At 44.1% G+C, this 25,928-nt stretch overlaps 5 protein-coding genes across 12 annotated transcripts; 1 reads left to right on the top strand and 4 right to left on the bottom strand.

Moving 5' to 3' along the window:
• Positions 1-8,063: 8,063 nt before the first annotated feature.
• Positions 8,064-10,577, top strand: LOC135679162 (zinc finger protein ZOP1-like). The gene is made up of 4 exons (XM_065192610.1): positions 8,064-8,126; positions 8,787-8,987; positions 9,089-9,209; positions 10,023-10,577. The coding sequence occupies exons 1-4, from the start codon at positions 8,118-8,120 to the stop codon at positions 10,418-10,420; spliced, it is 729 nt and encodes a 242-aa protein (XP_065048682.1). The 5' UTR covers positions 8,064-8,117; the 3' UTR covers positions 10,421-10,577.
• Positions 10,578-11,709: 1,132 nt separating this feature from the next.
• Positions 11,710-13,057, bottom strand: LOC135679161 (uncharacterized). The gene has a single exon (XM_065192609.1). The coding sequence runs from the start codon at positions 12,906-12,908 to the stop codon at positions 11,802-11,804; it is 1,107 nt and encodes a 368-aa protein (XP_065048681.1). The 5' UTR covers positions 12,909-13,057; the 3' UTR covers positions 11,710-11,801.
• Positions 13,058-13,720: 663 nt separating this feature from the next.
• LOC135679160 (tuliposide A-converting enzyme 1, chloroplastic-like) lies at positions 13,721-14,994 on the bottom strand. Its single transcript, XM_065192608.1, has one exon. It carries the CDS (start codon positions 14,928-14,930, stop codon positions 13,956-13,958), a length of 975 nt encoding a protein of 324 aa, XP_065048680.1. The 5' UTR covers positions 14,931-14,994; the 3' UTR covers positions 13,721-13,955.
• Positions 14,995-15,877: 883 nt separating this feature from the next.
• LOC103992215 (uncharacterized) lies at positions 15,878-18,063 on the bottom strand. Of its 7 annotated transcripts, none has more exons than XM_065192607.1 (3): positions 17,881-18,063; positions 17,706-17,799; positions 15,878-16,774 (listed from the first exon to the last, which is right to left on the bottom strand). In XM_065192607.1, exon 3 carries the CDS (start codon positions 16,743-16,745, stop codon positions 16,227-16,229), a length of 519 nt encoding a protein of 172 aa, XP_065048679.1. In that variant the 5' UTR covers positions 16,746-16,774; positions 17,706-17,799; positions 17,881-18,063; the 3' UTR covers positions 15,878-16,226. The 7 variants fall into 7 exon arrangements, with proteins under 7 accessions (XP_065048679.1, XP_009410109.2, XP_009410111.2 ...); XM_009411834.3 differs by having other exon boundaries at positions 15,878-16,760; XM_009411836.3 differs by having other exon boundaries at positions 17,706-17,731.
• A 727-nt stretch (positions 18,064-18,790) lies between these two features.
• Positions 18,791-19,861, bottom strand: LOC135584394 (uncharacterized). Of its 2 annotated transcripts, none has more exons than XM_065193982.1 (2): positions 19,377-19,861; positions 18,791-19,275 (listed from the first exon to the last, which is right to left on the bottom strand). In XM_065193982.1, the coding sequence occupies exons 1-2, from the start codon at positions 19,791-19,793 to the stop codon at positions 19,267-19,269; spliced, it is 426 nt and encodes a 141-aa protein (XP_065050054.1). In that variant the 5' UTR covers positions 19,794-19,861; the 3' UTR covers positions 18,791-19,266. The 2 variants fall into 2 exon arrangements, with proteins under 2 accessions (XP_065050054.1, XP_065050055.1); XM_065193983.1 differs by having other exon boundaries at positions 19,398-19,861.
• Between the last annotated feature and the right edge of the window lie 6,067 nt (positions 19,862-25,928).

Here is a 25,928-nt window from a genome sequence, read left to right as displayed (position 1 = left end):
CCTACCTCGATCCCACCTCCTCCTCCAACCCCCCTTCCTCCTCCGCCGCCGCCGCATCCTCCGCTGCAGCCCCGCTGCTCTTCTTCGCCATCGCCTCTGTCCTCTCCTACGCCTCCTCCACTCTCCGCCACCGCCGATCCCGCCGCCGCCGCCGCCGCAGCTCCTCCTCCCCCTCCCCTCCTCCGCCACCCCCTCCCCCCCGCTCTGTCGCCTCCCCTTCCGCCGGCTTCTTCTTCCTCTCCTCCGATCGCGTCCTCTCCTTGGAGCCCTCGGCCCGCGACGCCCGCTTTCGCTCTCTCTACGGCGTCTCCCACCCCGTCTTCGAGACGCTCCTGAAGAACCTCCGCCACCTCGATGCCTCCGCCGCCTTTCCCTCGTCGCTCCCCCTCGACCGAGCCTTCTCCGTTGCCCTCGCCCGCCTCTCCCGCGGCCTCTCGTCCCGCTCCCTCGCCCGCTCCCTCTCCCTCCCCCCGGCCCTCGTCTCCCGATGCACCCACGCCCTCACCCGCCTCCTTTCTACTCGCCTCTACCCCCGCTACGTCACACTCCCCGCCAACCCCGACCACCTCCTCTCCACCCTCCAGTCCTTCAAGGACATCACCGCGCTCCCCAACCTCGCCGCCGCCATCGCCTCCTCCCCCGTCCGACTACGCCTCCGGCAAGCCCCTCATCCCAACCCTTCGCACCCCAATTCCGCCCCCGAACCCGGTACCGACCTCCTCCGATCCCCCAGCCGTTCCTTCCCCTCTATCCTTCTCCAGGCCGTTGCCGACCACCGCAAGGTCTTCTGGGACGCCTGCGTCCGCGCCCCTGGTTCCTCGGACCCTGCCTCCCACCTCCGAGACAGCAGCCTCTACCGCCTCCTCCTCGACAACAATGGCAGCAGCGGCGCCCTCCCCCTTCGGGACCACGTCATCTCCGTCCGCGGCCAGCACGTGCGCCCCTACCTCGTCGGGGACTCCTCCTACCCCCTTCTCCCCTTCCTCCTCACTCCCTTCTCGTCGTCCTCGTCGGCGGCCACTTCGAGTGCCCCCGCACTGGAGGCATTCGATTCTGCTCTGGCTAAAGGTCGCGCAGCGTCGGTGGAGGCTGCTATCGGGTTGCTCAAGGGAAGATGGAAGATACTTCGGAACCTCAACGTAGGGCTTGATCATGCGGCCCAGACGGTGGTCGCATGCGTGGTTCTGCACAATATGTGTCAATTCGCCAAGGAGCCGGAAGACGAAGGGAGGTACATGTGGCGGGATCCGCCCGAGAGTCCTCAGCCGGCCAGCCTGGTGGAGAGTGAACGATCTCTTCACTATATGGGTGAGAGCTTGAGACAGGCATTGGCGGAGGATCTCTATGAGCGACAGCAGAAGCTTGGGTCAGGAGCAAGGTGAAGTATTGACAGGTGAGGAAAAAAGCCTGTGTTTTGCCAACCCATTTCCTCGACTGACATTAACTGCGTCAATTCAACCTTGAGCATCATCAGAAACTTGTCTCGCTTGTTCTTTTGGCAAACTTCTTGTCTGTATAGTATTGCTTGTAGAATGTTTTATTGCTTGTAGAATGTTTTGCTGGCCTCTTGTGGTTCTTGTTGTTGTCATCCTTGTCTGCAATGCTTATTTAGCTTGACGTTGACTAGACAAAACAACATCTCCACATGTTTGATTGAAGGCAATTGTTTGAAGCTTAGCGTGAATAAAATCATGGCAATTAACTATAAAGAGCACTTTTTTGCAATTGTTAGATTTGCAAGCTTGCTGAATTGTTGGTAATGATCCCTGTCTCTGGTTCAAAATATTTTTATGGGTTTGAAGGGTTTCTATTGAACCTTTATTTTTGAGTTCATTCTAATCCTTGGGACTTCGTATCATATGATCAGTTGGTGATTAGATTTCTGAATGTTTTTCAACAGTTTCTTATCTTTGATTTGCTTTATGAATCACATAAAATCAGATACAAAGATCACCTCTTTTGTAATCACCTGTAAGAGATCTGGGTTCTCACTTGCTGTCTTGGACTATGAATTCTTCCCAACTATTGCTTCATTCACCACTTAATTTATAAGAATGATGTTATGGAACTTCTTGTTGTTTGTCATGGAAGTTATACGACATCCTCCTCGAGTGCCTCATTTATTGGGTAAGGGAGTGCAAAATATTGATCATGTGGGTGGTCATTTCAACTAGAACCAGAGCTCCTAGGATTAGAACAAGCATCACAAGTTCTTCACCCATTGAGTTTTAGTACCTGTGGTTGATTAATGCCATTTAGAACCATGACTCTTGATGCAGTACATATCTTGATTGCTCAATCAATCACAATTTTGCACTACATCATCATGTCAAAACTGCATGTTCCATCATCCACTCTGTTTTCATGTTCAACACCCAAACCTTGGTTTGTGGGTTATCAGCAAACAAACAAGGATGGCAGAGTAAAAGAGACTCATTTACAAGTACTTCTTCATTGTATTACACTCACCATATGTCTCCTATTTATAGTTTTCATCTGTTCAGTCAGGCTGAGATATTTCTATCTTATTCAGAAGGAATTTATCTCCATTCTCTGAAGATCATGCCAACATATTGTCACGATCTTAGTTGGTTTTGTCTAAGGCGTGCGGCACCCTTGCACGTCCGTCCGCAAAGGTCAGCCTCCCCGAAGTCTCCCATTGTCCCTTAGGACCAACAAAAGAGAGAACGGGTTAAAGAGAATGCCTCAATCGGGATCCACAAGCAAACATGTCCGAAAAACACTTCATAGACAATACAAATTATAAACAGACTTTACAAGCTCTGAATAGTTGCACAACAAAGGGTAAAATGGTCCATTATAGACCGAAAAGCTCTCGCACGTGTCTACATGACACAACCTTTATTTACAAGCCTAAAGAGGCCACCAACCCAACTAACATTGGACTATTTAGCCTTCGGCTGCCCCTCTACCTGCTGTACAAGGCATGAACATGCCAAAATACAACGGACAGACATAAGCATTACATCCAACATCTTGTTTAGAAGTTTGTCCGTTACATTCTCCCCCACTTATCCCTTCGACGTCCTCGTCGAAGCCTTTGTGAACACTGCAACTCTTCGCCTTTACTGAGTCTTCAATCTTCTGCTCCAGTTGCAATGCACCTCCTGGCTCCCAGCTGCTCTCCGCTGCTATTTCTGAGTAGTCGAACCTTTGATCCGCCATGCTGCTTCAACTCGCCAATGACTCTGACTCTGGTGTGGGGTTGGCTGAGTTGTGTTGATCCTTGTCGATTCTTGCGGATCCACCAAATGAAGGAAAAGACCATCTTTTCTGCGCTAGTCTCTAAAAATTTCCACATGCTGCTTGAACTGGGTGGATGCTTGTTGGAGCTTTAACGAGCATCGCCTCGCAAACTTCTGAAGTTTTGGGTCCTTCCTCCACAAAATCTGCTCATTGACTCTTCTTTCAGTTAGTTGTCACATCCAAGTAGGTTCGCATCACTTCCGCTTTCGATTGACATTTCGTTGGGAAATGAAGCGGACGATCTACTCTCAGTAGCACTGATCACCGTTGGTGAGGATTTGACAACTATTGTCTTCCATTATCTTCGAAGGGTCTTTGAACTTGTGCAGAGCTCCTCTGCTGGATAGATAAGAGAACTGGGGTACTCGGTTTCGCCCATTCTCTTAAGAGTTGAGAAGGCAAAGGTTACTTTGACTTCGCCCGCCTCCTCGAGGTTGTACTTCATGCATCGAGCTGGTTACTGGTCTTCGCCTGCTCTTTGCTCACACTTCTGAAGCACTTGAAGTGTTTGCACTCCTTGCGTTGAGTTAGCTACTGTGATTCACCTTCTCAAAGCCATTGAACTTCTGGAATGCAGGAAGTTTTCACCCCAACTTGGAGTAATTCTCTGATAGATGAGGTCGCCTCTGGGATTGTACCGTCTTCTCCATCAACTCTGCCGCCTACTCCACTGAGTAGCAAAGGTACAGCACCGCGTACTGCCTGCTTCGTTCCTTGGCCGTGCACTCTTGCATGACCCGAAGTCCTTCACTTACGGCTATCTTGATGAGAAACTTGTTGACACCGGTCTTACGAAGTTTCTTGGCCTCTGCCCTTCAGCCTTGTCTCGGTACTTGGAGATTGCCTCTGCATGCTCCACCTCCTCAGCCCCTTTCACGACCAAGCACTCTCCCTCCATGAGAGCAAGGGATCAATGACTTGCACGGAAGTCCCGCCTCTGCGGTACCATGGCGCTGCCATGCCCATGGCCCTACTATCCGTCGCCTCGCCTCTGTATCCCTTTTCTTCACAATCAGTAGAGATGTCTCCGTGGCACTCCTCTGAGTCCACATCCATTCTAACTGATGCTTGATTTTGGGTAGCTAAGTCCCTCTGGACTCGTCGTCGCTTCCTCGCCCCTTTCGACCCCCTGCTTCAACACCACTGTGTTCTCCAAGCAGTCTGTTTGGTCGATGGAAAGACAGACTGCAACTCCCATGCATGGCCTCTGCCATCACGTTGTAGAGTTTGCATCGATTCTATTCTCCTTAGCTTCCTTGGTAGCAACGTTCGCTTACTCGACCTTGTCCTCTGACTTGTCGGGCTCCCTTAAGCGAATATGAGCTCAGGAGAAGTCCAACTCTCCAGCTGCTTCGATCATACCTCTACATGATCAAGTCCCTCCCATGGAACTCACTGGTACTTGCATTCGAACTTTTCCCTTGGTGGAACACAACCCCCATATGCTGATGACCAAGGCTTTCATCCGATGCAAAATTCGATGCACGCCCGGAAGACCCGCCTCTGCGGTACCATGGCCTTCACTCCTTGAATCCATAGCCCTTCTTGCCGTCGTGTTGTTCATCGAAGTGGAGCTTCCAGTAACTCCCGATTATACCTCCATATGATCTCATCCCTCACGGGACAGATTGTGTGTATCGCATTGCCACGAACTGTTCCACCACGATCCGCTGCACCATGTCGCCTCCTGGTGACATCTCCATTGCGTTCAGATCCTTGTGGAATAAACTCGAATTGTGAACCCTCAATGTGTGGCCTCTGCCAATACATCGCAGGGTCCCTTCCACCTTCGATTTTGTTCGCTCCTCTGGCAATCGACCTTCATCCACCCACTCCTGGGTCACACCTAGATGAAGCACCGCTCTAGGACAGTCCGTCGCCTAGTAGCTCTCGAAGTCTACCGACTTCACTGATCTGTGCACCATTGTCTGGATCCTGGGCCTCTGCCCCTACCAGCACAATCTCCGCTGCGCACTGCTTCCTTCATAGCAACTTGAATGGCAACACTGTGGCATATTCTTCAAGAGTACCCGCCTCTGCGTCCTCTTGCCCCGTGCTAAGGCCTTCTGAACCCAACTTCGCCTCCGCAAGTTGAGTCGCCTTAGTTCCTCCATCAAATGCTCTTCCGAGTTAAGGTGCATGTGTCGCGAAGCTCCCTTCGTCTTTGGCACCATGCAAGATGAGTCTGCTCCGTCAGGATGAAGGACCCATGGAACAACATGATCCTACCCTTGCCTCTGCAAGAGTTCATGTCTTTGACCTCTGTCTAAGGAAAGCACTGTGCTTCTGCTCCATGTTCCAACTTCTCTGCTGGCTCCCTTCGGGCGACTTGGGTACTTCGCCAAGTTACACCCAAGTTGCTCCGCTCCTCGTTTTTGCATTGAGTCGATGGTGGCCCTCGCGCCCACCATTTCACGGGTCAGCCCTCCCTTGAGTCCGATCTCCACATCGACTCCAAGTGTACCTTGATTTAAGTTGCTTCAGGTCGCTCCCCCACTTGATCTCGCAATGCATCCACCAATGCATTCTCTCAAGCGAGATCATGCGACAACTCCTCGCCGCTTGCTCAGTCCATCGAGCTTCGTGAAGTTGTTGTTTGTGAGGTACTCCTCCTCAACATGTGAAGTCCGTCTCACATGATTCTACCTCTGGAGTGTCGAGACTTATCCCTCCTAGATAACTGTCCCGTTGGAGCAACATCTCTCTTCGTTTCGGAGACCACCATCCCCTTGGACTACTCTGATCTACTGAACAAACTGTGCATTGTTCTGCCTCTTGCAAATGCACTTACTAGATTGCGCCTCCACGTCAATACAGCCACCGCCGCCCCCTCAAGGCCCAGCAACATGCTGAACTCATTGCACACTTCAGCCTCCTACGGACGTATCCTTCACATGCCGAAGAGAAAGTTTCAATGCTCCATGGCGCCGAGTCTCGGTCGCCTTGGGATGGCCACGAACATTCCATCGTCCGCATACAAGCCCATGCATGAGTACCAAATTCTTCGAGTTAGCAATTCCCCTCACCTCTGTGAGCTTTGCATAACTCTTTTGGTCGTTGAGCAACTCATTCCACCTTGGATGGTCTCATTCTTGCCAAGCGCCTCGCTTGCCTAGAGCACCATCAAGTATAGTTGTCAACGTTGAGCCGTAGCTCAAACTCAGCCATCCCAACCTTTGTGCGCTCCAAATTCTTCCAAGCTTGCCTGTTCTCGTGGTGCCTCTTGCGCGAAGGGTTGGCCATTCCTCTGAATGCCAATGTCAGATGCTCGCTCCTCTGAGCGACTCTTTTCCCTACATCTCCATGCTCGTTTTCCCTCAAACGGTCGCGCGTTGCTGACTGCCCTCAACGCAGCCCCGCTAGGTCCCCCACATTTGCATGTCAAGTGTTTCTATGAGTGCTTGTCCCGCTCTGATACCATAATGTCACGACCTTAGCTGGTTTTGTCTAAGGCGTGCGGCACCCTCGCGCGTCCGTCCGCAAAGGTCAGCCTCCCCGAAGCCTCCCATCGTCCCTTAGGACCAACAAAAGAGAGAACGGGTTAAAGAGAACGCCTCAATCAGGATCCACAAGCAAACATGTCCGAAAAATACTTCATAGACAATACAAATTACAAACAGACTTTACAAGCTCTGAATAGTTGCACAACAAAGGGTAAAATGGTCCATTATAGACCGAAAAGCTCTCGCACGTGTCTACATGACACAACCTTTATTTACAAGCCTAAAGAGGCCACCAACCCAACTAACATGGGACTATTTAGCCTTCGGCTGCCCCTCTACCTGCTGTATAAGGCATGAACATGCCAAAATACAACGGACAGACATAAGCATTACATCCAACATCTTGTTTAGAAGTTTGTCCGTTATAATATGGCATGAACATGTCCGGTAAAAAGTAAAGAGAGGTATTGTATTATCCAATCTCTATGATATTGTGTCTTTGCTTCAAATTGAGAAAGGCTTCGTAGTATCTTCAAAATCAGTCACAGATTTGAGATTGTGATTGATATGGATCTGCTAGCTAATGTCAAACTGGTGTTATCTTGAACAGTCTGATAGTTGTGTCTATCACTATGTTCATCCACATATCTTGAGGCTTCTGAAGTTCCTGAATGTTGCAATTATTCACTTCTTCATATAAACTCATACTATTTTCTATTTGATTGTAATATTTAGTTTTTATATTCACAGTAACCACTGTGAATATATATAAATCAGGTAGAAGCTGTTTGCAGGTCTTTAACAATGCTCTCTGTAATGTGCCTTTTATTTGAATGTTCAAGGAAGATGATGAATCCCAAATAAAGATATAATATATTAACTCAAAATTCAGAGGGATTAATGCAAAAAAAATTCACTTTATGCAATTTTTGCAGTTACTATTTTCAGTGCTGCTCTTAATAAATCAGCTTATGCACACACACCATCATTAATCCAAATGACCATTCGGTAGCCCACCTTTGCACTTCCTTTTATATATATATATATAACGAGCTTTTAATTATGTATAATACATATTACTGAATTGGTCCGGTTCGGACCCTACCTTATTATTACGGTCGAGTTGGGACCTCCCGGCCCAAACCCGATTTAGGTTCTACAAAGCCGGCTCAATTGGGTCCATCGATCGGGTTGGGCGAGGGACGTTTGGGTTTAACGAACCCAATCTCCATCAATGGTCCCACATCTGAATAAGCTCGGATTGTATATTGACGATCCGACTCGATCCGATCCGTTAACAGTTTTTGATATAATCATAAACCTCGATCGAGACTCTTGCCGGAAAGGAACTGCGATCGCCAGAGCTCTCCCTTTCTCCTCGAGAACTCGGTCCTGATCGTTTCCAGCATGACGGAGGTAACCGCTCTCGATTGGTCTATTTCTTCAAATTAGGGTTCTTTGTCTCACTCTATGGAAGGGGCATAGAGGAACGGTGCAAAAGCTTCGATGTGAAATAACATTTCTGGAATAATATGATGTTTAGAATGATGATGATGGTAATCTTCTTTTGGTTTATCTCTTTCTTGAGTGGCAAATGAGATGAGGAACTTGATGATGCCGTTTTGATGTGTGTTCTTGAGGAAGAGTCACTGATTTCTTGCAAAAACAATTGGGGGCGCATTATTCGTTTTGAAATTTACATGCCTCTGGATGCTGGTTATATTACTTCTGTACAATCTTGAACCATATGTTGATTTTGAAGAAGGTATAAATGAGATTCAGAAGACTGATGGTTGCATGCTTTTTTTGATACTAGAAATAATCTTTAGATGGATAAACAGTGTTCGAGATATGGGGATACCAGTATTTCTGATCTCCTTAATTGTATTATGGTTCCACCTTTCTCCTTTTGCCAGGCGTTATGTGAATCCTTTGTCAATAATATTCTTTTGATTATTGCAGTAAAGTGGTCGATCTAGTGAAAGAAAATTTCAGCTTGGTTCTTAGAGTCATTTCATTGCTGTCTTACTACTTCAGAAGCAGTTTATGGTATCTTTTTCTGCATGTTTTTTGCAGTATTGGGTTAGTCAAGGAAAAAAATGGTGTGATTTCTGCAAGTTCTATATTGCAAACAACCCTTTGAACATCAGAACTCATGAACTTGGTCAGCGCCACAAGGACAATGTTGCTAAGAGGCTTGCTACTATGAGAAAGGAGAGCGCTGCCAGGGAGAAGGAACAAAAAGAAGCAGCACGTGCCCTAAAGGAAATAGAAGCAGTAATTTTCCTATGAACCATGACATTGATGTTAATCTAGTGTTATTATCATGATTGAAATGTTTGTTTTGATGATTCTTTATATTTTAATGTGTCATGCAGAAAGCAAAAAAGAGCTACCAGAATGATTTGGCTTCTTTCCAGAGAGTTGATACTAGCGATGGACTACAATCTAATAAGACAATTACAGATGAAGCCCAGTGTTCAGCTGCAACTAGAAATGGTAACAAGACAAATATTCTTCTCAAATTAGTCTTCTGAACTTTGAAAACCAACATGCATACTATTACTTCCACAGAACTTGATTTGCATACCATGTCAACAGTCACTTGCATGACACATTATTAAACCTTTTCCTTCACTCACCATGATATTCCGAGTAATATCAACTAGCTGACTCCGCATTGTACGGTAAGGTTGCCAGACTGCAAACCAGTCATCTAAATTTGTCTCCTATCTAAGGAGTTCAATACTGAGATCTTCATATGTTGATGATTCCAGACATTGACCCTATTTGTCTGGTAACCTGAACCCATATCCACTGTATAGACTTGAATGGTTTGTGGATGCAAAATGTCATTGTTATTAGCAGGATCGAGTTGGTCCATATCTGGTTAAACTTGATGGCCAAATGTCAGGGTGAGCGGGGATCAGGTCCATGGGACTTCCATTTTGGACATGTCATGGTGGCCCAACTATGAATTCTAAAATGATTTGCACAAAGTGCAAGAGATGTAGACTAGGGCAAATGTTGGAATCATGGGATGAGTTATTTTCAGGAAACTTGGTTTCTCTTGTCTTTGAATTTTTGTTGACTTGTCACAATTATGTTTTGAGTTACTGTAGTTGCATGACAATTTTGGCCCTATAAAAGGAGGCCTTATGATGATGTATTCAAAAATGGATGAAGTTTTAACTGAAATAATCATGTTATTCTCCTCTTTTAACATCAAAATCTCTGGACCTCAATAATGTCACAACTTCATTATGTTTCACTCTCAATTTCGATGGAATGATGAATGATCGTGTTGTGCAGAAGCTGGAGCTCCAGGGTTGGTTATCTCAACACCTTTGAACCCCATGAGAGCTGTTAAGCGTGCACAATCTTCAGCGACTGTTAAAAGGAGAAAAAGGGATGATGAAAAAGCGAAGATGATATCTAAGGAGGAAGCGGAGGCTCTGAAGGCAATGGAGGCTGCAAGGAAAAGAATGGAAGAAAGTCATACTGAATTTTCTTTTGTGAAGCAAAACCACTTCATTTATTGTATTGAATGGTATGTAACCTTGTGCTTGTTTGACTGGGCATCAAATGAGAACCACTTCACAGTACAATCCATGCCATGTTATTTGTTCCTGTCTTGTTCTTATCAGTCACATGAAGCTGGCAGTCCAAGAATTCTGCATCTCACCACAATCCGCGGTGCCGCATTCTAAATCGCGTTCATATGTTCGGACTTTGTTCAAAGCCAGCATGACGTTGCTACTGTTCCAACCGCTCTCTCTGTCCCCGAGGGAGGTCGTCAAAGAAATCCGCTGAGCATTTCATCATACAGCTTGCAGGCAGGCACCCCGAAAGATAACCCTATCACCCTGCAACACCACGAGCAGAATCGAGGTGGAAGACGATGTGGTGCTCCGCCTTTCTCGATCGATTTGCTTGTTCTTTAGTGTCTTCTATTGTGCCGACCACCCACATGTGGAGCTTTGACACGCCCACCATTTTAGGCCACCCAACTTGCTGGTGGAGTTAACCCCCATCACTCCTAAGCTTGATTGGAGATTGTGATCGACAACAACATCTAAGAATACAGACAGTGCAATATACTTTCCACAGGTAATAATAGTCTATTTTCAAGTACGATAGGTTCAAGCGACTCACGATAAGCCTAATAAATAACGCTGTGGACTTTGGGTGCCTCCTTTCTTGCCATCCACATCATAATAATTCCTCATAACATAGCCACAAACTCTGATCGTCGGACGGCGTTTTGGTCGTTGGAATTCGGCTTCATAAATCATCCACCAGATGGAGAGCAGGTGATGCAAACACAGTGGACTCGAGTTGCATCTTCGACCTGCTATGATTTCTATCCATCTTTTGCTGTCCATTTCTGTTGCCCATCGACGAAGTTAACCTTTCATGATGCAGTGTAACTTCTGTTGTCCGGCTATACCCATTTGCTCTCTTTGTGGTCGGCAACTTCGACATGGAAATCACGATGCTATTTGATGCTCTCATGCGTTTGACTTGTGCGAGCTACAGACCAAAACCTACAGTAGTACTCTTCCTCTGTAATCAGCGTCCGTTTTCACCGATCGGATTGGACTTTCTGTCCAAACCCCGAACGACAGGAGCAGAACTGTCGGAGAAAGCAGCGAGGTGTGGTACGTGGAGAAGGCCCCGGCGGTGGGGACACCGATGTAAAGCCATGGCTCACATAGGAAAAGTCAATGGAACCCTGCCGTCGAAAGCTGCGATGCACGCTGCGCCGTGCCGCAGGTTCACTGTAGCTGAAGCAGATGGCCTCGACTTCTACTGTGGTTTCACCTTCTTCACCGAGCGTGGGCTGACATTGCGTTCTTGCTGCCGTTTGTCCGTGGGAAACCTCGACATAACTTGCGTGTTTATGTTCATATGCGCATACCAGACTCTTCTGCAGGGTAACTGTTCCCTTTACGTTCATCATCTCAGATTACTTGATATGAGACAGGGAGTAAATACGTAACAGAGGAATAGAGACTGGTGTTTTGAATTGCATGAGGCGTCGTTCTGATTATTATTACAAGCGAAGGACAACAAGAATCTTCATCATCGTCATCGTCGGCTGTCGAATGCCCTGGAAATGCTGAGCACGGCCGGGTTGAAGCGGAGGCAACCGAAAAGGTTCTGCCGGTAGGGAAGTGCGGTCTTCTTCTTCAGCTCCTCCGAGGCTGCCCGGTTCGCGGCATAGTGCATCTCATGCGAGGACGCACGCCGCCTCCTGATCGACCCGCTGCTGTCGGTCGATCTGAAGCTCGAGTTCTTCAAGTCCTCGGTGGTGGCTTTCTTGTTTGATGATGATGGTGGTGATAGCAGAGTGTACTTGCGGAGAGGATCCTTGCTCCGATTGCCGGTGGCGCGTCCCTCAGACGCACTCCGGAAGAGGAGTAAATCCATTAGCCGCCACTTCTTGCTTCCGCTGCCGCTGCCAGTCTTCAGGGCGGCTGTGGAAACGGTGGGGGGAGGAGGAGAGTTGTTGGCAGCTGTCCTGAAGAGACCCCCTTCTCTGAGCGGAGAGAGCGATCTCCATCCCTTCCGACGTCTGGAAGAAGAGAACGAGGGAGGGTTAGGTTTCTTCTCGCTCCCTCGATCTCTCGTCACGTCCACCGTCGCTGCGGAGAAGGGCTCAAACTCTTCTCCCCGTCCTCCACTGCCTCGGTGGCAGGGAGACCACAAACCCCTCTGCTTCGGTGACCTCGGCGAGGAGGCCACGCTGCTCGCGTCTTCCATAACCTGATGTGTCACTCGACGAGGGGGCTTCAGCGGCCGGATCCTCCCTTCTTCGAAGAGCTCATCGGCGGTGGTCAGCACCGGCAACCCGTCTTTGTCAAGGTGGCCACTGAACTCAAAAACGAAGTCAGACACGTCCTCCTGCTCATCCTTGGCGGATCTGCCGCGGGGCTTGGTCGTGCCGGGCTTCTCCTCCAAGTCGAAGCCGTTGCCGGAGGCAGCAGCCGCCGGAGGGAGAGAATTGTTGTAGGAGACAGCGTCGAAGCGGGCGTAGATGGCGGAGGCGCGCGTCGGGCTGGTGGGAGCGCTGTTGTAGTGGCGGAAGAAGTCGAAGGGTTCGCCGAGGAGCTTCGGGCTCGAAGGAGCGCTCACGTAGGGGCTAGTGCATGCGCTGTCGAAGTGCAAGTCTTGCACCGGCACCACCACCTCCATCGTCACCCCTCTCTCTCAAGCCTTTCTGTGTGTCTCTTTTTCTTGATGGCCTTCGAAGAGGAACAGCATGGAGATACGGATGGAGAACGAAGGTGGAGTCTTAAATGAGGAAGGCTGCGGGGAAGGTGAGGGGAAGGGAAGAGGGAGAGTACTGTTTGACCAAAGAGGAGAGACAACAATCAAATCCTACAGTAGATTTGGAGGTTTGCAGAGCTAAAATATAAGCCGCCTTTTATTACTCTTTCAGCTTTTCTTCATCTATTTATATATGTTTTTCGCAGCGGTATGATTTGGACATACCTCCTAACAATATAATATATCATACGAAAAGACAGAACAAATCATCCAAATGGAACAGACGACGTTGGATTCTTCGAGTAGAATCGTCCAATAACACGTGAGATTGTGTTTCTTGCTCTCCAAAACAAGCCACGTTGGAGAGTGGAGTCCAAGTAATAAGTTGCGGCTATTCGACGATTTTATGGTTTACACTAAAGAATAAGTTTATATTTATCATCAATATTTCATTGGATAGCAAATATACTTATATAATAAAAACATATCATCCACTAAAAATTTGTCGAAAGTTTTCTAACATATCAGCAAGCGATTAACATAACATATTTATAACGAAAATAAATTATCAAATATAAAACATGATATAAAAGTTCATATAATCACTTATCAAATATAGAATTAGAATATCGTTTCATTCAAGGATCGAAATTAGCTCTCAGGATATAAGTCTGTCTTATCTCAATCCCAAACTAAATTAAATTAGGACTCACATTTGACTTATATTTATTTGTAAATCGACCAAAAAGCATCTGAACCTCATTTAAAATTAAAAGTAATTGAATCGCCTTCAAGCATTTCTGATCCCAAATACCAAAAGAAAGAACAACCCTTTTTGTCAACAGCCAAAGGATCAAACTTGTTCATAGCCAAACCAACCATGAATTGACATGATTCAAACTCTCACGACCAAAGAGGATCGATTCAGTGAGATCGCCGGAATCGCTCTTGCCATCCACTCATCACATGCAACTAAAGATTAAGGAAGGAGCAAACAGCCCTGTGTTGGGCTATGGCTTCCTCGCAGTCCGTCTCGAAGAGATGGAAAGTGTGCGCTTTCCCTTCCGCCTCGAACAGCGTCGCCTCCCCTTCCCATCCACTCTCCGTCAGCCTGCCATAGTACGCCCGTCCCCGGTCCCTCAGCGCGTCCGCCCCGCCTACGCACACCAGCGCCCGGTCGCAGCCCAAGCCCGCCAGGCTCGGCGCCGCCTCGGCCACCGGGTTGATCATTGGGTCGTCCAACCCCGACGACGACGGGCACATCGTCCTCCACAGCGTCTCCAGGTTCTCCGTCGCCGCCGGGTAAATCTCCGCCGATTCCACCCTGTCCGATCCCAGGAAGTACGGGTGGATCAGCGCGACGCCGCGGATCCTCACGCCGCACGGCAGCCCGCCGATCCCCGCTCGCATGGCCATGTGGTGGGCTATGTTGGCCCCCGCGCTCTCGCCCGCGAGGAACACCCGCTCGAAGTCGGCGCGCTCCGCCAGCCACGCCTCCGCCGCGGCCCCCCCCCCTCCTCCCGCGTGGCCGGCCACCCAGCGGAGGACCGTCCACGAGTCGTCGTGGGCGGTGGGGACCGGGTGCTCCGGAGCGAGGCGGTAGTCGGCCGAGACGGCGACGACGTGGGCCTGAGCGACGAGGGAATTGAGGTAGTTGTGGAACAGCGGGATGAAGGCAGAGCCGAGGCAGAAGCCACCGCCGTGGAAGTAAACGAGGACGGGGAGCTTCTGCTCCGGTCGATCGCCTTCGCGGAGCCTCGGGATGTACAGGCGGGCCGAGACTCCGGTTTCCGGCGAGACGAGCACGTCCTTGGACGAGACTCCGGTGGCGGAGTCGACGGAGGCGGGCGTGGCGTCTGTGCAGAGGTAGCGCTCGACGCGGCCGCTCTTGAAGACGCGGATGAGGCGGGGCGTCGTATCGTATACGATCTCGTCGTCGGGATTCATCGGATCGCACGGTATTCACGAGAAGCACCAGCAGATGGGGGAGCACAGGAGACGGTGAGGACAGCGATGATATGGATGCATTAGTTCTCCTTCCTAGTCAAAAGATTGGCACGTGTGGCATGTGGATGTGAGAGAAGTGGGTTGACATAGTTGAGGTGCCACAAGACACAGAATACAAGGGCCCCTCCGAAGTCTCCAGGAGTGGGCCCGCTTCTCTTTTGTGAGAATGGGTACGAACTCATGGGGGATGGGAGTTCGCAGCAGGAGAAAGAGTTACTTTTATTGGATGCAAGTGTTTGGTGGTATGTTGCAAGTGGATGCTGCCACATCAATTGCAGCTCATTCTATTTAATATATTTCATATAATTCACCTTAATTACATTTCATACAAATGCAAAAGATTTAATTTTGAGTAACTATGGGGACTCAGAATTCATCTAAACTCAATCTTATCCATCCATTTGATGAACTGTAGATAAAACTGTCAACATTTTTACCTTCAAAAGAAAAAAAATCAAAATAATATCTAAACACTGACTTTATATTGATGTCATAACAAATGGACAAACTTCAATTTGCTATGTAAGGATGAATCAACTACTGCAAGTCAGTATCACATTATAATATAGAGTACACTCTACAATGACAGAAGTAGATTCATGCTTTTATTATTATAAAATGACATGGTTATTAACTACAATAATTTTTCCTGTCACATACAGAATTTGTAGTTTAAGAAACAAATCTTACCCTACACTCATTTGCAGAATACACTATGACAGGCCCCATTAATTGTCACCACAATCAAAATTTAATATTACACTTTCCTTGGTGGAAGGATCAGAATGCAAAACATCATATTCAGGATGGTGGATAAGGTCAAATTCAATCTTTAACCACATCAGGACACAAATGCTTACCCAAACATTCAATACAAGTGACAAAGCTTCATCTCAATATAGTATTTGTAATACAAGACATAAATAAGGTCAAGTTCAATCTTGAACCACATCAGGACACAAATGCTTACCCAAACATTCAATACAAGTGACAAAAGCTTCATCTCAGTAAAGTATTTGCAATACAAGACATTCATAATATGGTTGCAGTGGCGCTCTCTTTTCTGAAAGTATTAATACATTGAACATAACAGACAAAATTAGATTACTGTCTTGGACTGGCAGGGCACCTATCAAAATTTTGCTCCCCTGTAAGTCGAGAAAAAAAAAAAAAACAGGGAACAGCAAAATAGACACAAAAAAGGTGTTCTTCCATTGTAAGAGAAGTGAATCCAATTCAAGAACTGCGATCTATCGTCAGACGAACTTTCAGTGAACAAGAGCCACAAGGAATAAGAATTGAAGCTGGTAATGAAACAGTCGATGAATGTACTTCTACACTCTCTTTATCCAATATAATGCCCATCTCTTTGAGCTCCGACCATGTGATGGAAAAGTAGTCACCACACCTACACTCATAGAAAAGCTCCTCAAAATCACCAACAGACTCCACAGACATATCTCCCAATTCAATTTCATTAGCAGGAACCTCCAATTCCTGTCTCATCAATTGCAACTCCTTGTCGTAGTTTGCCCTTGACATAGAATCTGAAAGTACTTCCCATGCCTTCTGCACATCTAGAAAATCTCGTTGGTGATCTGTAGATGCATCAGATTTCTTGTGCAGCTTATCAGGATGAGAATTCAGAATGGCGGTTTTGTAACTTGCTCTGATCTCATCATAACTTGCATGTTCTTCAACTGACAAGACTTCATAGTGGGTCCTTTGGAAGAAGCTTTGACCAGTAAGAAACATGGCTAAAAGCTTAACCTTCAATGCAGTCACTGGATATAAAAATAAGATTAAGCAAAATGAATGCCATATGAAAACCTACAAACATGTACTAAGGCAACAAATATGCTAGTAAAATAAATTATTGAAACAAAATTTCATAGTAAACTTTTGGTAAAAAGTTATCCCTTGAAGTTCCAGCAAAAGGCGTCTCTCTTATGCTTGTATTCAAAAGTTCACTATCTTCTCAAAGATGGTAGGAATTTGCTGAATAAACTCCACTCCCTCACATGGAAACCTACCCAGAAGAGAACAAACAGATCCTGCATTTTTTTTCCTTTTTAAAAGAAGTGGATCTTTGAACATATCCCCAGCTTAAAGACTAGTATAAAGTTAATCTTCAAGCTTGAGCTGTTCTAGACAAAGGATATCTTAGCTATATTTATGTTAGTGAGGGATTAGTGTTTTCCCTGTTTTAACCGATAAAGAAACTAGTCCAAAAACATACTTTTTATTGCAGCAAAATCCTTCTGGTTCTGTAACTATCAACTCAGTGATAGTCTATCACTAAACTATGATCTAACATATTGCTATTCTCCTCTCGATAATTTGCTTACGTTTTAGCAATCCAAAGGCTCAAATTTTCAATTATATCAATCAAGGAAGGTGAAATGCACAATTGCAATGGATTTTAATTGTAACATACGATAATCTGTAAGTTAAAAGATTTATCATAACTTGATTTCTAAGAAAAAAAATTCAGTAACATAACCAAGTATTCAATTATTTCTTGTGTTGATCGACTAAGTGAATTCTGTAACATAAAACTCATTCCTAATCACAATTTATATGGATTGTCTCAAAAGAATAAATAGAAGTCAGAACTAAGCCATCCATATTATTCCTTATAGTTGTCTACATCGAAAGAACAGGAAATTGTGATGAGCAGTTGAGCACCACTATCCCATGCGTTGCAAAGCTAACCTGTCGCGCAGAGGGCCGTCTATGGGCTGTTAAGGAGAAGACAAGCAGCAGCGCTCAGTTAGGGGAGGGAAGTAGTTGGGGATGACGAAGGGTTCTGACGGTTGAGGATGGCTATCACATAGAGAAGAGAGGGTGGTAGTCATAGTGAGATTGAGGAGAGGTGAGAAAATCGTACCGAAACCGAAAGACTGGGCAGCGACGACCGTTCGAGACTACCGGCGAGATCCGGCTCGAGAGAACCAGAAGGCGGCGGTAGATTACCGGCTCCAGGGATCTCTCCGGCGGCGGCGGCGGCAGATCTTAGTTAGGGTTCACCGATCCGTGGTCGCGCGGTTGGGAAAAGATCACGAACTTTCGTTCATTCGAACCGACTTATACCCAACCAGCTGGACTCGACTCAGAAAACTCGAACCAACTCGTGCGAGTCTACCGCGTTTACCGAGTCGACTCGCGAGTCGACCCGAGTCCAGGCTTCCAAGGCCATCCCGGTTGCTGCTTACAGAGCACTTTTTCCTGCAGCACGCTAATCATTTTATCTTGTATTCTAAATGGAGCTTTCGCTTTCTACATAGAATGCTTTATTAAGAAGGTATATTAATGCTTTCTTAAGAAGATGATCAAGAATCGCTGGCATTCTCGAATTCGAAGTAGCGGTAAGAATCCTCCTCTTGTATCACAGTCGTCGTCTTTACTTGTATCCGCCACTGCCAAGTACAAACATTAACTGAAGCTAACCCCACGCATTAAAATGGTGATGACATTAATTACTTCGATGTAGCTCGTGAATGCACTTGAGGTGAGAGTCCAGCTTTTGGGGTTCGCCATGAGGCAAAGAAGGCGAAGTTTCCGTAGTTTCTTCCAAGGAGTCAAGTGACCTCTAAAGTATTTTTATCTGCACGCTTACAGCCTACTGCCTCTCTTAACTTAGTTTACTTCTTTGTCTTCTTCTATCAGTATGAATCAAGATGTCAATGACGGGAAGAAGAGAAGAGTTCAGTTCTGCGTGTAACAGCTAAGTAATTAAGATTGCTTTGGAGATGAAGGAGACAGGAGTCGATTCAAAATATATTATTAGCATGCACGTTCTCAGTCTCTGTTGCTCCACCTCTAAGGACAGGGGTAAGGACAGCACCAAACCCTAGAGGGGCCAAGCAAGATTGATGTCAGATCAAAGTCATGGACAGAGATTTCAACTCAGGCTCAGAGCACCATTAAGTTTCCAGCTGCGCAGATTTGTACAGATGGAACTGATATGGAAAGTAGACAGCTGAATACCACCCTGGTCCGAAAATACTGTGGATTTCCTTCCCAAAAGAACAAAGCACAGATTAATGGAAGAGTTAATGCCATCCAACCAACCCCACACGAACGACTCAAAGTTTCTTCACGGTCATCCCTGCTAACTTGGAAAAAAATCGAAGGAGCTCCCTCTCAAATCCCAGTTTCCACAACCTTTTCACCCAAGCGAACGACAGCAGCATCAGAGTGAGATGAAGCAGAAGCGTTCTATTTACTGCACACCTCCTCCCTGACCGGAGATTAGGCTCCGTCGTCGTTGGATTCATAGATCCTGTGAGAACCAAGAAAAGTATGCATGTGAGGAAACAAGATCGAGGAGGCCAGGAAATTGAATGCACCAATGTCACATGCAGAAAGAAACAGATGTTGTACATGTATGTCACCGATGCCAACCTGTGGAGACTTGCCCGGGAGCTCGTCTTCCTTCTTGTCACCCTTCTTCGCCGCAGTCTTCCTGAGCCCAAGGAGGCCCCTCCACTTGATGGACCCCTTAGGCAGCCGCTCCCCGCTGCCGTTGGCACGGAGTTCGTCGCGGAGTGTGGTAATCCTGTGGCCTCCGCATTGATGGTTGTCCTTGAGAGGAAGAAGCCGACCCTTGAAGAAGAGCTGGTCGGCGGCCATCATAGGGTGGCTCCCGACGGAGAACTCGAAGTCGGAGTCCGGCGGCGGGCCAGGGGTGCGCGCTGGCGGCGGCTGCATGTTGAAGTCGCTCGAGAACGACATGCGCGGGCTCATCGCCGCGTCGTGGAGGCTGGGATGATCCGGATTGAACATGTTAATGCATGCCATGAACAGAACAAGACTTAAACCAAACCACCAGCCCAGCCTCCCTCCACTCCTCCTCTCTTGTGTTCTTCTCTCACAGTGGAAGATAAGATACATATAACACAGTGGCAACCTCTATATATATACACATACAAACAGAGAGAGAGAGAGAGATAGAGAGAGAGAGGTGAGGGATGGGGACAAGGGTTTTGTGATTATATTATGGATTTGCATGGGTTGTAGAGATGAATGGCTTAGGATAGCATCTAGATCCGTCGTATACTGTTCAGCATCAATTAATGGTTTGGCTCTCAATCTGTGTACGTCTGGGTAGATGTCTGGATCTGTACGTGTGTGTTGCATGGAGTAGAAAATGTGAGGGACAGCAAAGGTAGACTCGAGCGTGTATAGGTATAGATATATATCCGTGTGTTCCCTATGGCTATTAATCAATACCTCCTCGGAGAACTAATTGGCAATTAAAGACAGACTTGACGTTGTTTTCTGAATTTAGCGAGACAAATTTGATATATCTTCCAGCATTTATTTACAGTTTAATTGATTTAAAATAAAATAAAAAGGAAACAAGAACATCTCTTTTTGACCTCTTTAATATGGAGACCGATGATGGCTGAGAGTTTTCCTGAGGTTAATATGGGACAGCCTCCGATCAAATCTCTAATCGGGAAATCTAATCAAGATTAGATCCAAGTTGATAGGTAATTAACGCTCCTGTATTTATTATTGGGAGAGACAGCTTTACACCATTACCAAGAAAAGCGAACAGCTACACATACTGTAGTCTATTCGTAAAACAGTACACTAAGACAAGTTTGGAGCCATCTAAGAAGCTGGTAGCGGTGACATACTGCAGTGGCCACAAAGCAATATTTGACACTGGGGAATCTCTAATGAGTAACATGATCATGCTTTTGCAATCGAGATGGAGGTCAACCATTAGGTTTAGATGTCTCATAGCTCAAGCATGACAGTCATAAAATATTTTTTGAAATTTTTGCCTTAATTTTTTATGATTAGGTGATCATGTCTTGTGTTTTAAGTTGATGATTAAGATCAAGACAATGCTGAATAAGCAGGTTTGACTCTTTCTATATGTGAGGTTCTATATCTTATATGGCATTCATTTTAAAGCGCCGTGAGTTTGGGATAATAGCCTTTGGACGTGCATGAGATGCATGCAATTAAGAAGCAAATGGTCTTAGGAAAATGAACCCAATTAATGCCTACATTTCAGCTGAACTTTGACATCGACGGAATTATTTATTACTCTCAAGAAAAAGAAGATAATTAGCCTAAGTTAAATTTTGTTTCTTGACCAAGATAAATTAGTCAAAGTGATTTGTGTGAATGCATGTTTTCTTTTTATTGGTCAATCTCCGTTGAAGTGTTTACATAAAATTAATGCCTGATTTGAAAGGTATATGTATAGTTCATTCATTAGAGGACTATTTTAAGGGAGTAGATGCAATTTAATTTGGTTCATAGACCTAGAAGTTGGGTCACGAAACCCTACCTTTGAAGCATCCAAGCTGACACTAACCAGTGATGTTACCACAGTAAGGTAATGTAGGATGGAATCCTGTTAGATAGAGGACATAACTAGTACATGGTATGCCATCCCAAGGTTGGAGAGATTGTGAAGCATTCTGAACATATGGTCAGACACAGACAGCAGAAGACAAGACAACATTAAAATTGTGAAGCAAGATAGATACACCAAATACTTTCTCATGCACCCCCCATTCATCCTTGCATGAGATCTCCACCATTAATTAAGATACATTTCACATCCAGTAAACACAATAACGCAGAAGAGAAACTGAACTCCACTATCATAGATCTTGCCATATGATAAAAGAAGTGAGCACATCAAGGATATGTATTCTGAGGTGATGAAATGTGAGCACATTAAGGAGCATGAAAGACAAATACAATAGTGGAGGAGGTGTTTAGTAGTTGAGCTTGTTGTGACGTGCCTTTAGTTTGTATACCCATCTTGTATCTGACACTATAGTCAGTGATAATAGAGAGAGCAGCAAAGCGATGGTTTGGAAAGGCATTATGGAATTGAATTGTGTGGTTTTGGATAAAATCGAAGAAGAAAACCACCTTAACAATGTCTAAATCATCGAGCTCTTCGCATCACGTGTTCCCAAGTGAAGGGCAAGGCGATCCCCCACTTTTTATTTAATTATTTTTTTAAAAAAAAATTATTAATTATATTTAAATTAATTAATAGAGTCTTAATTAAATTAAAATAAGAAGTTTATTCTTGTGAGCTTTCAGAGAGGATTAATAGAGTCTCTAGAGCTTTTAGAGAGAATTAAGAGAGTTCTTTATATTTAATTAAGAGGTGAACAAAAGAAATCGTACTTGAGTGAGGATAACCCAATTGTAATTAATATTATATATTGAAGAATCTGCTTTTGTAGGTGGGGATTTGTCAATGTTAATTATGCTTTCATTTTTTGATATATTTCTTTAACTTATTAATTTCTAAGTGTTTTATTTTTAATTCTCTTCTCCCTCTACGACAAAACAAAGTGGTATCATAATCCAAAAGTTTTGATGCTTGGAGATTTAACAAAAATATCATCGATTGTTTTTATTGGTTTTACTATGAAAAATTTTGACGGAAGAAATAATTTCACCTTATTCTTAGAGTCATATGGTATTTTTGTGTATCCGTCCACAAAAATCAGTTTTTCCAAAATCTTTTATGGTCTCATAAGGACCTATAAAAGAAAAGATAAATTAAAAAAAATTAACTCAAGATCTACAAATAGATATTTCAACAAATAATTAATAAATAATATAAATTATAATATATAAATTTTATAAACTTTAAACGATCACATGAGAAAGGATATAAAGTGATTCGTTTCAACCAAAAGTCCCTACAAGTAATCACATAACAATACTTTTTTATCGAGGAAGTTTGTAACCATAATAATACCCCAAAGGCCCATTTAATTATATGTTATCGAGGAAGTTTCAAGGTGTTATACTACTAGCTAATATTTTACACCACTTTGTAAAATTAGAAAACCCTTAAAATGATCATATAGATGGCTTATTTTTGGTAATTTTATCTATGCATGATAATTACATATAACCTATATTTACAAGACTAAAACAACTATAAAAGCTAATCATAACAGGATCATTAAGTTTATTATAAGCTCTTAATAAGTTATTGAACACCTTATGTATAGATTTATCTATGACAATTTCTCTCACTTATTCCTTTGACATTCTCTTCGAAACCTTTGTGGATATTACATCTTTTTATCTTTATTAAATCTTCAATCTTCTACTTTAACTACAATACACGTATCTTAACTTTTAACTGCTCCCTATTGCTATTGTTGAATAGTGAAAATTTAATCTGTCAATATTATTTTAAGTTGCTAATGACTTTGACTTTAATGAAGGATCGATTGAGTTATGTTGATCTTTAATGATTCCTAACACTGCTTCAATTGGATGAATGTTTTCTAGAGCTTTAACAAACAATATTTTTCAAACTTTAAAGTTTTTAAGAATTTTCTTTTACAAAATTTGTCTATCGGCTATTTAGTTATGATCTCTAAGTAGGTCCATATCACTTTTTTTTTTCTAATTAATACTTTATTAAAAAATAAAATGGACAATCTACTTTCAATAAAATTAATCACCATTGGTACGAATTTGACAACTGTTGTCTTCTACTAAATTCCTTCAAAGCATTTTTTAACATGTGTAGAGCTCATTTGCTAGATAAATAAGAGAATCGAAGTATTTAATTTCACCAATTCTCTTGAGAAGATAATAATTATTTAACTTTGTTCGCCTCTTCAATGATTGTATTTTATATATCAAGTTAACTACTAACATTTATCTACTCTTTATTCATACTTCTAAAGCACCTATAATGTTTGCACTCCTTGCATTGCCATCGAACTTTCGGAATACAAAAAGTCTTGCCCAAAAAGAGTAAAATTTCACTCCGTCTTAGAGCAAGTTTCCAATAGTTATGATAACATTTGGGATTATACCATCTTCTTTATCATTTTCATCGACTACTCCTTTGAGTAAAAAGGTATAACATCATGTACTACCTACTTTGTCCCTTGGTTGAGCACTCCTAAATCAACCCAAAGTCGCTGACTTACGACTATCTTAATGAGAAGCCAATCGACACCGATTTTATAAAGTTTCCTAACCTCTGCCCTTTTGTCTTGTCTCGATACTCAAAGTTTATCTCTGTATTCTTTATCTCCTTGACCCCGTTTTATGACCATATGCTCTTCATCTATGAGAGCAAAGTATCGATTACTCTATAAAAGTCTTATCTCAATAGTACAATGATACTATCATGCCTATGGTCATACTATTAGTCATCTTACATATGTGTCTCTTTCTTTATAATTAATATATCTGTTTTTGTAGCATGCAACACTCTTATGAATCCACTGTTAGTCATATTTGCTATATAAGTCAATCATGTGAGTGATGACACGTGAGACTTGAAACGTAATCTTTTTGCTTATTATATTTTGACATTTTATCACTTTATATTGACTATTACATATATACATGATATCCTTAGATCTATGCAATGAGAATCAGATCGTGATGAGATCACGATAATGAGATCGATTCATCTTTAAACACAAATCCTAAAACATCGAGATAACTGAACAACCCGATGTGTTGTATACTCATCCATATGATGGATGCAGTTGGTCTCATAGCTGCTCATGTGGGAACACTAGGAATACAATACAGGTGCTCATTGTGGAATGAGTTCATTGATTGATTTGCTTATGAAATACTGAATGGTTGATGATGCCTTATTACCAGACAATGATTTCATAGTCCTAGTGGTGTATATGATCCTTAGACTTAAGACACCAAGGATGTTCTGTATGAGTGCTCCACTCTTTGATACTAGACTTATAGGTCTGGATGTCTCGGATCTAGCACAACTGGTCATCAGGAGTGACACTCAACCTCACGAGGGCTATTGAGTGTCGATAGAAGATCATCCACTCTCAGTGTTATGAGAGGAATATCTCATGTGTTCTTGCTCAGACAAATCCCTAGCAAGAGTCATTCGTATTGAGAGAGAAAGGGTTCTTTGGGAGAATTCGATTAGAGTGAGACTCGAGTAGAAACTGTATGAGTCTGACAGCACCATGCCCGGTATATAGTCTCTAGGATATTAGATGAATGAGGGACTATAGGTACACGATAATTGAGGACAGACAAGTCCAATGGATTGGATTCCCCTATATCATTTGGGGACTACGGCGTAATGACCTTGTATATCTACAATCGATGAGTCCAATAAATTATTATGGAGATAATAATTCACTGAGCCAGAAGGAGTTCTGACATGTATGACTCACGATTAACTCAATATTGGGCCTAGAGAGTCACACAAATATGATAGGTATTACGATGAGAGTTCGGATATGAGATATCTTATTGGATATCCAATAAGCCCCTGAATTATTAGATCTTATGGATGAGATCCAATAACAGCCAATGATAGATTATTGGATAGAGATCTATAATCTAAGAGGCTTGGGTAGTTGGATGGAGATCTAATACCCAATCATGGAGGATCCATTAGAGTTAAGTTGATAGGGGACCTCTATAAATAAGGGAATCAGTAGTTCATATGCTAGAGTCTTTTGCTTGCCTCTCCTATTCTCATCCCATTTCTCCACCTCAATGCATGCTTGGAGTTTTGAGGAGGGTCGTCGCAGTCCTAATAGTGGATCACCGCTAGAGAGGAGGGTACTTGACTTCCTTCATCTTCTCCTAGAGATCTGTAGAGATTCAGGGATATACGTTCTCCCTAGGTAACACAATCTATCTCACACATGGTTTTTTGTTTCACGAATTTTTGCACACCAATCTTCATATGATGACGAACACATCTTTAGTAAATTGGGGATTCTATTTTCTGTTCTTCCGCTATGCATGTAATGTTACCCCCATGATTTCCCAACATCCACCTCTATCTTAACACTTAGTTTTAGGTAGCTAAGTCCATCTAGATTTATCATCGCTTCCTCATCCCTTTCGACCACTTGTTTCGATACCTTTATGTTTTTCAAATAATTCCCCCTTAGTCAATGAAAAAAT

This window comes from Musa acuminata, chromosome BXJ1-7, assembly GCF_036884655.1.
Source record: "Musa acuminata AAA Group cultivar baxijiao chromosome BXJ1-7, Cavendish_Baxijiao_AAA, whole genome shotgun sequence".
NCBI classification, from domain to species: Eukaryota; Viridiplantae; Streptophyta; class Magnoliopsida; order Zingiberales; family Musaceae; genus Musa; species Musa acuminata.
This window is presented reverse-complemented; position numbering and strand designations above follow the sequence as displayed.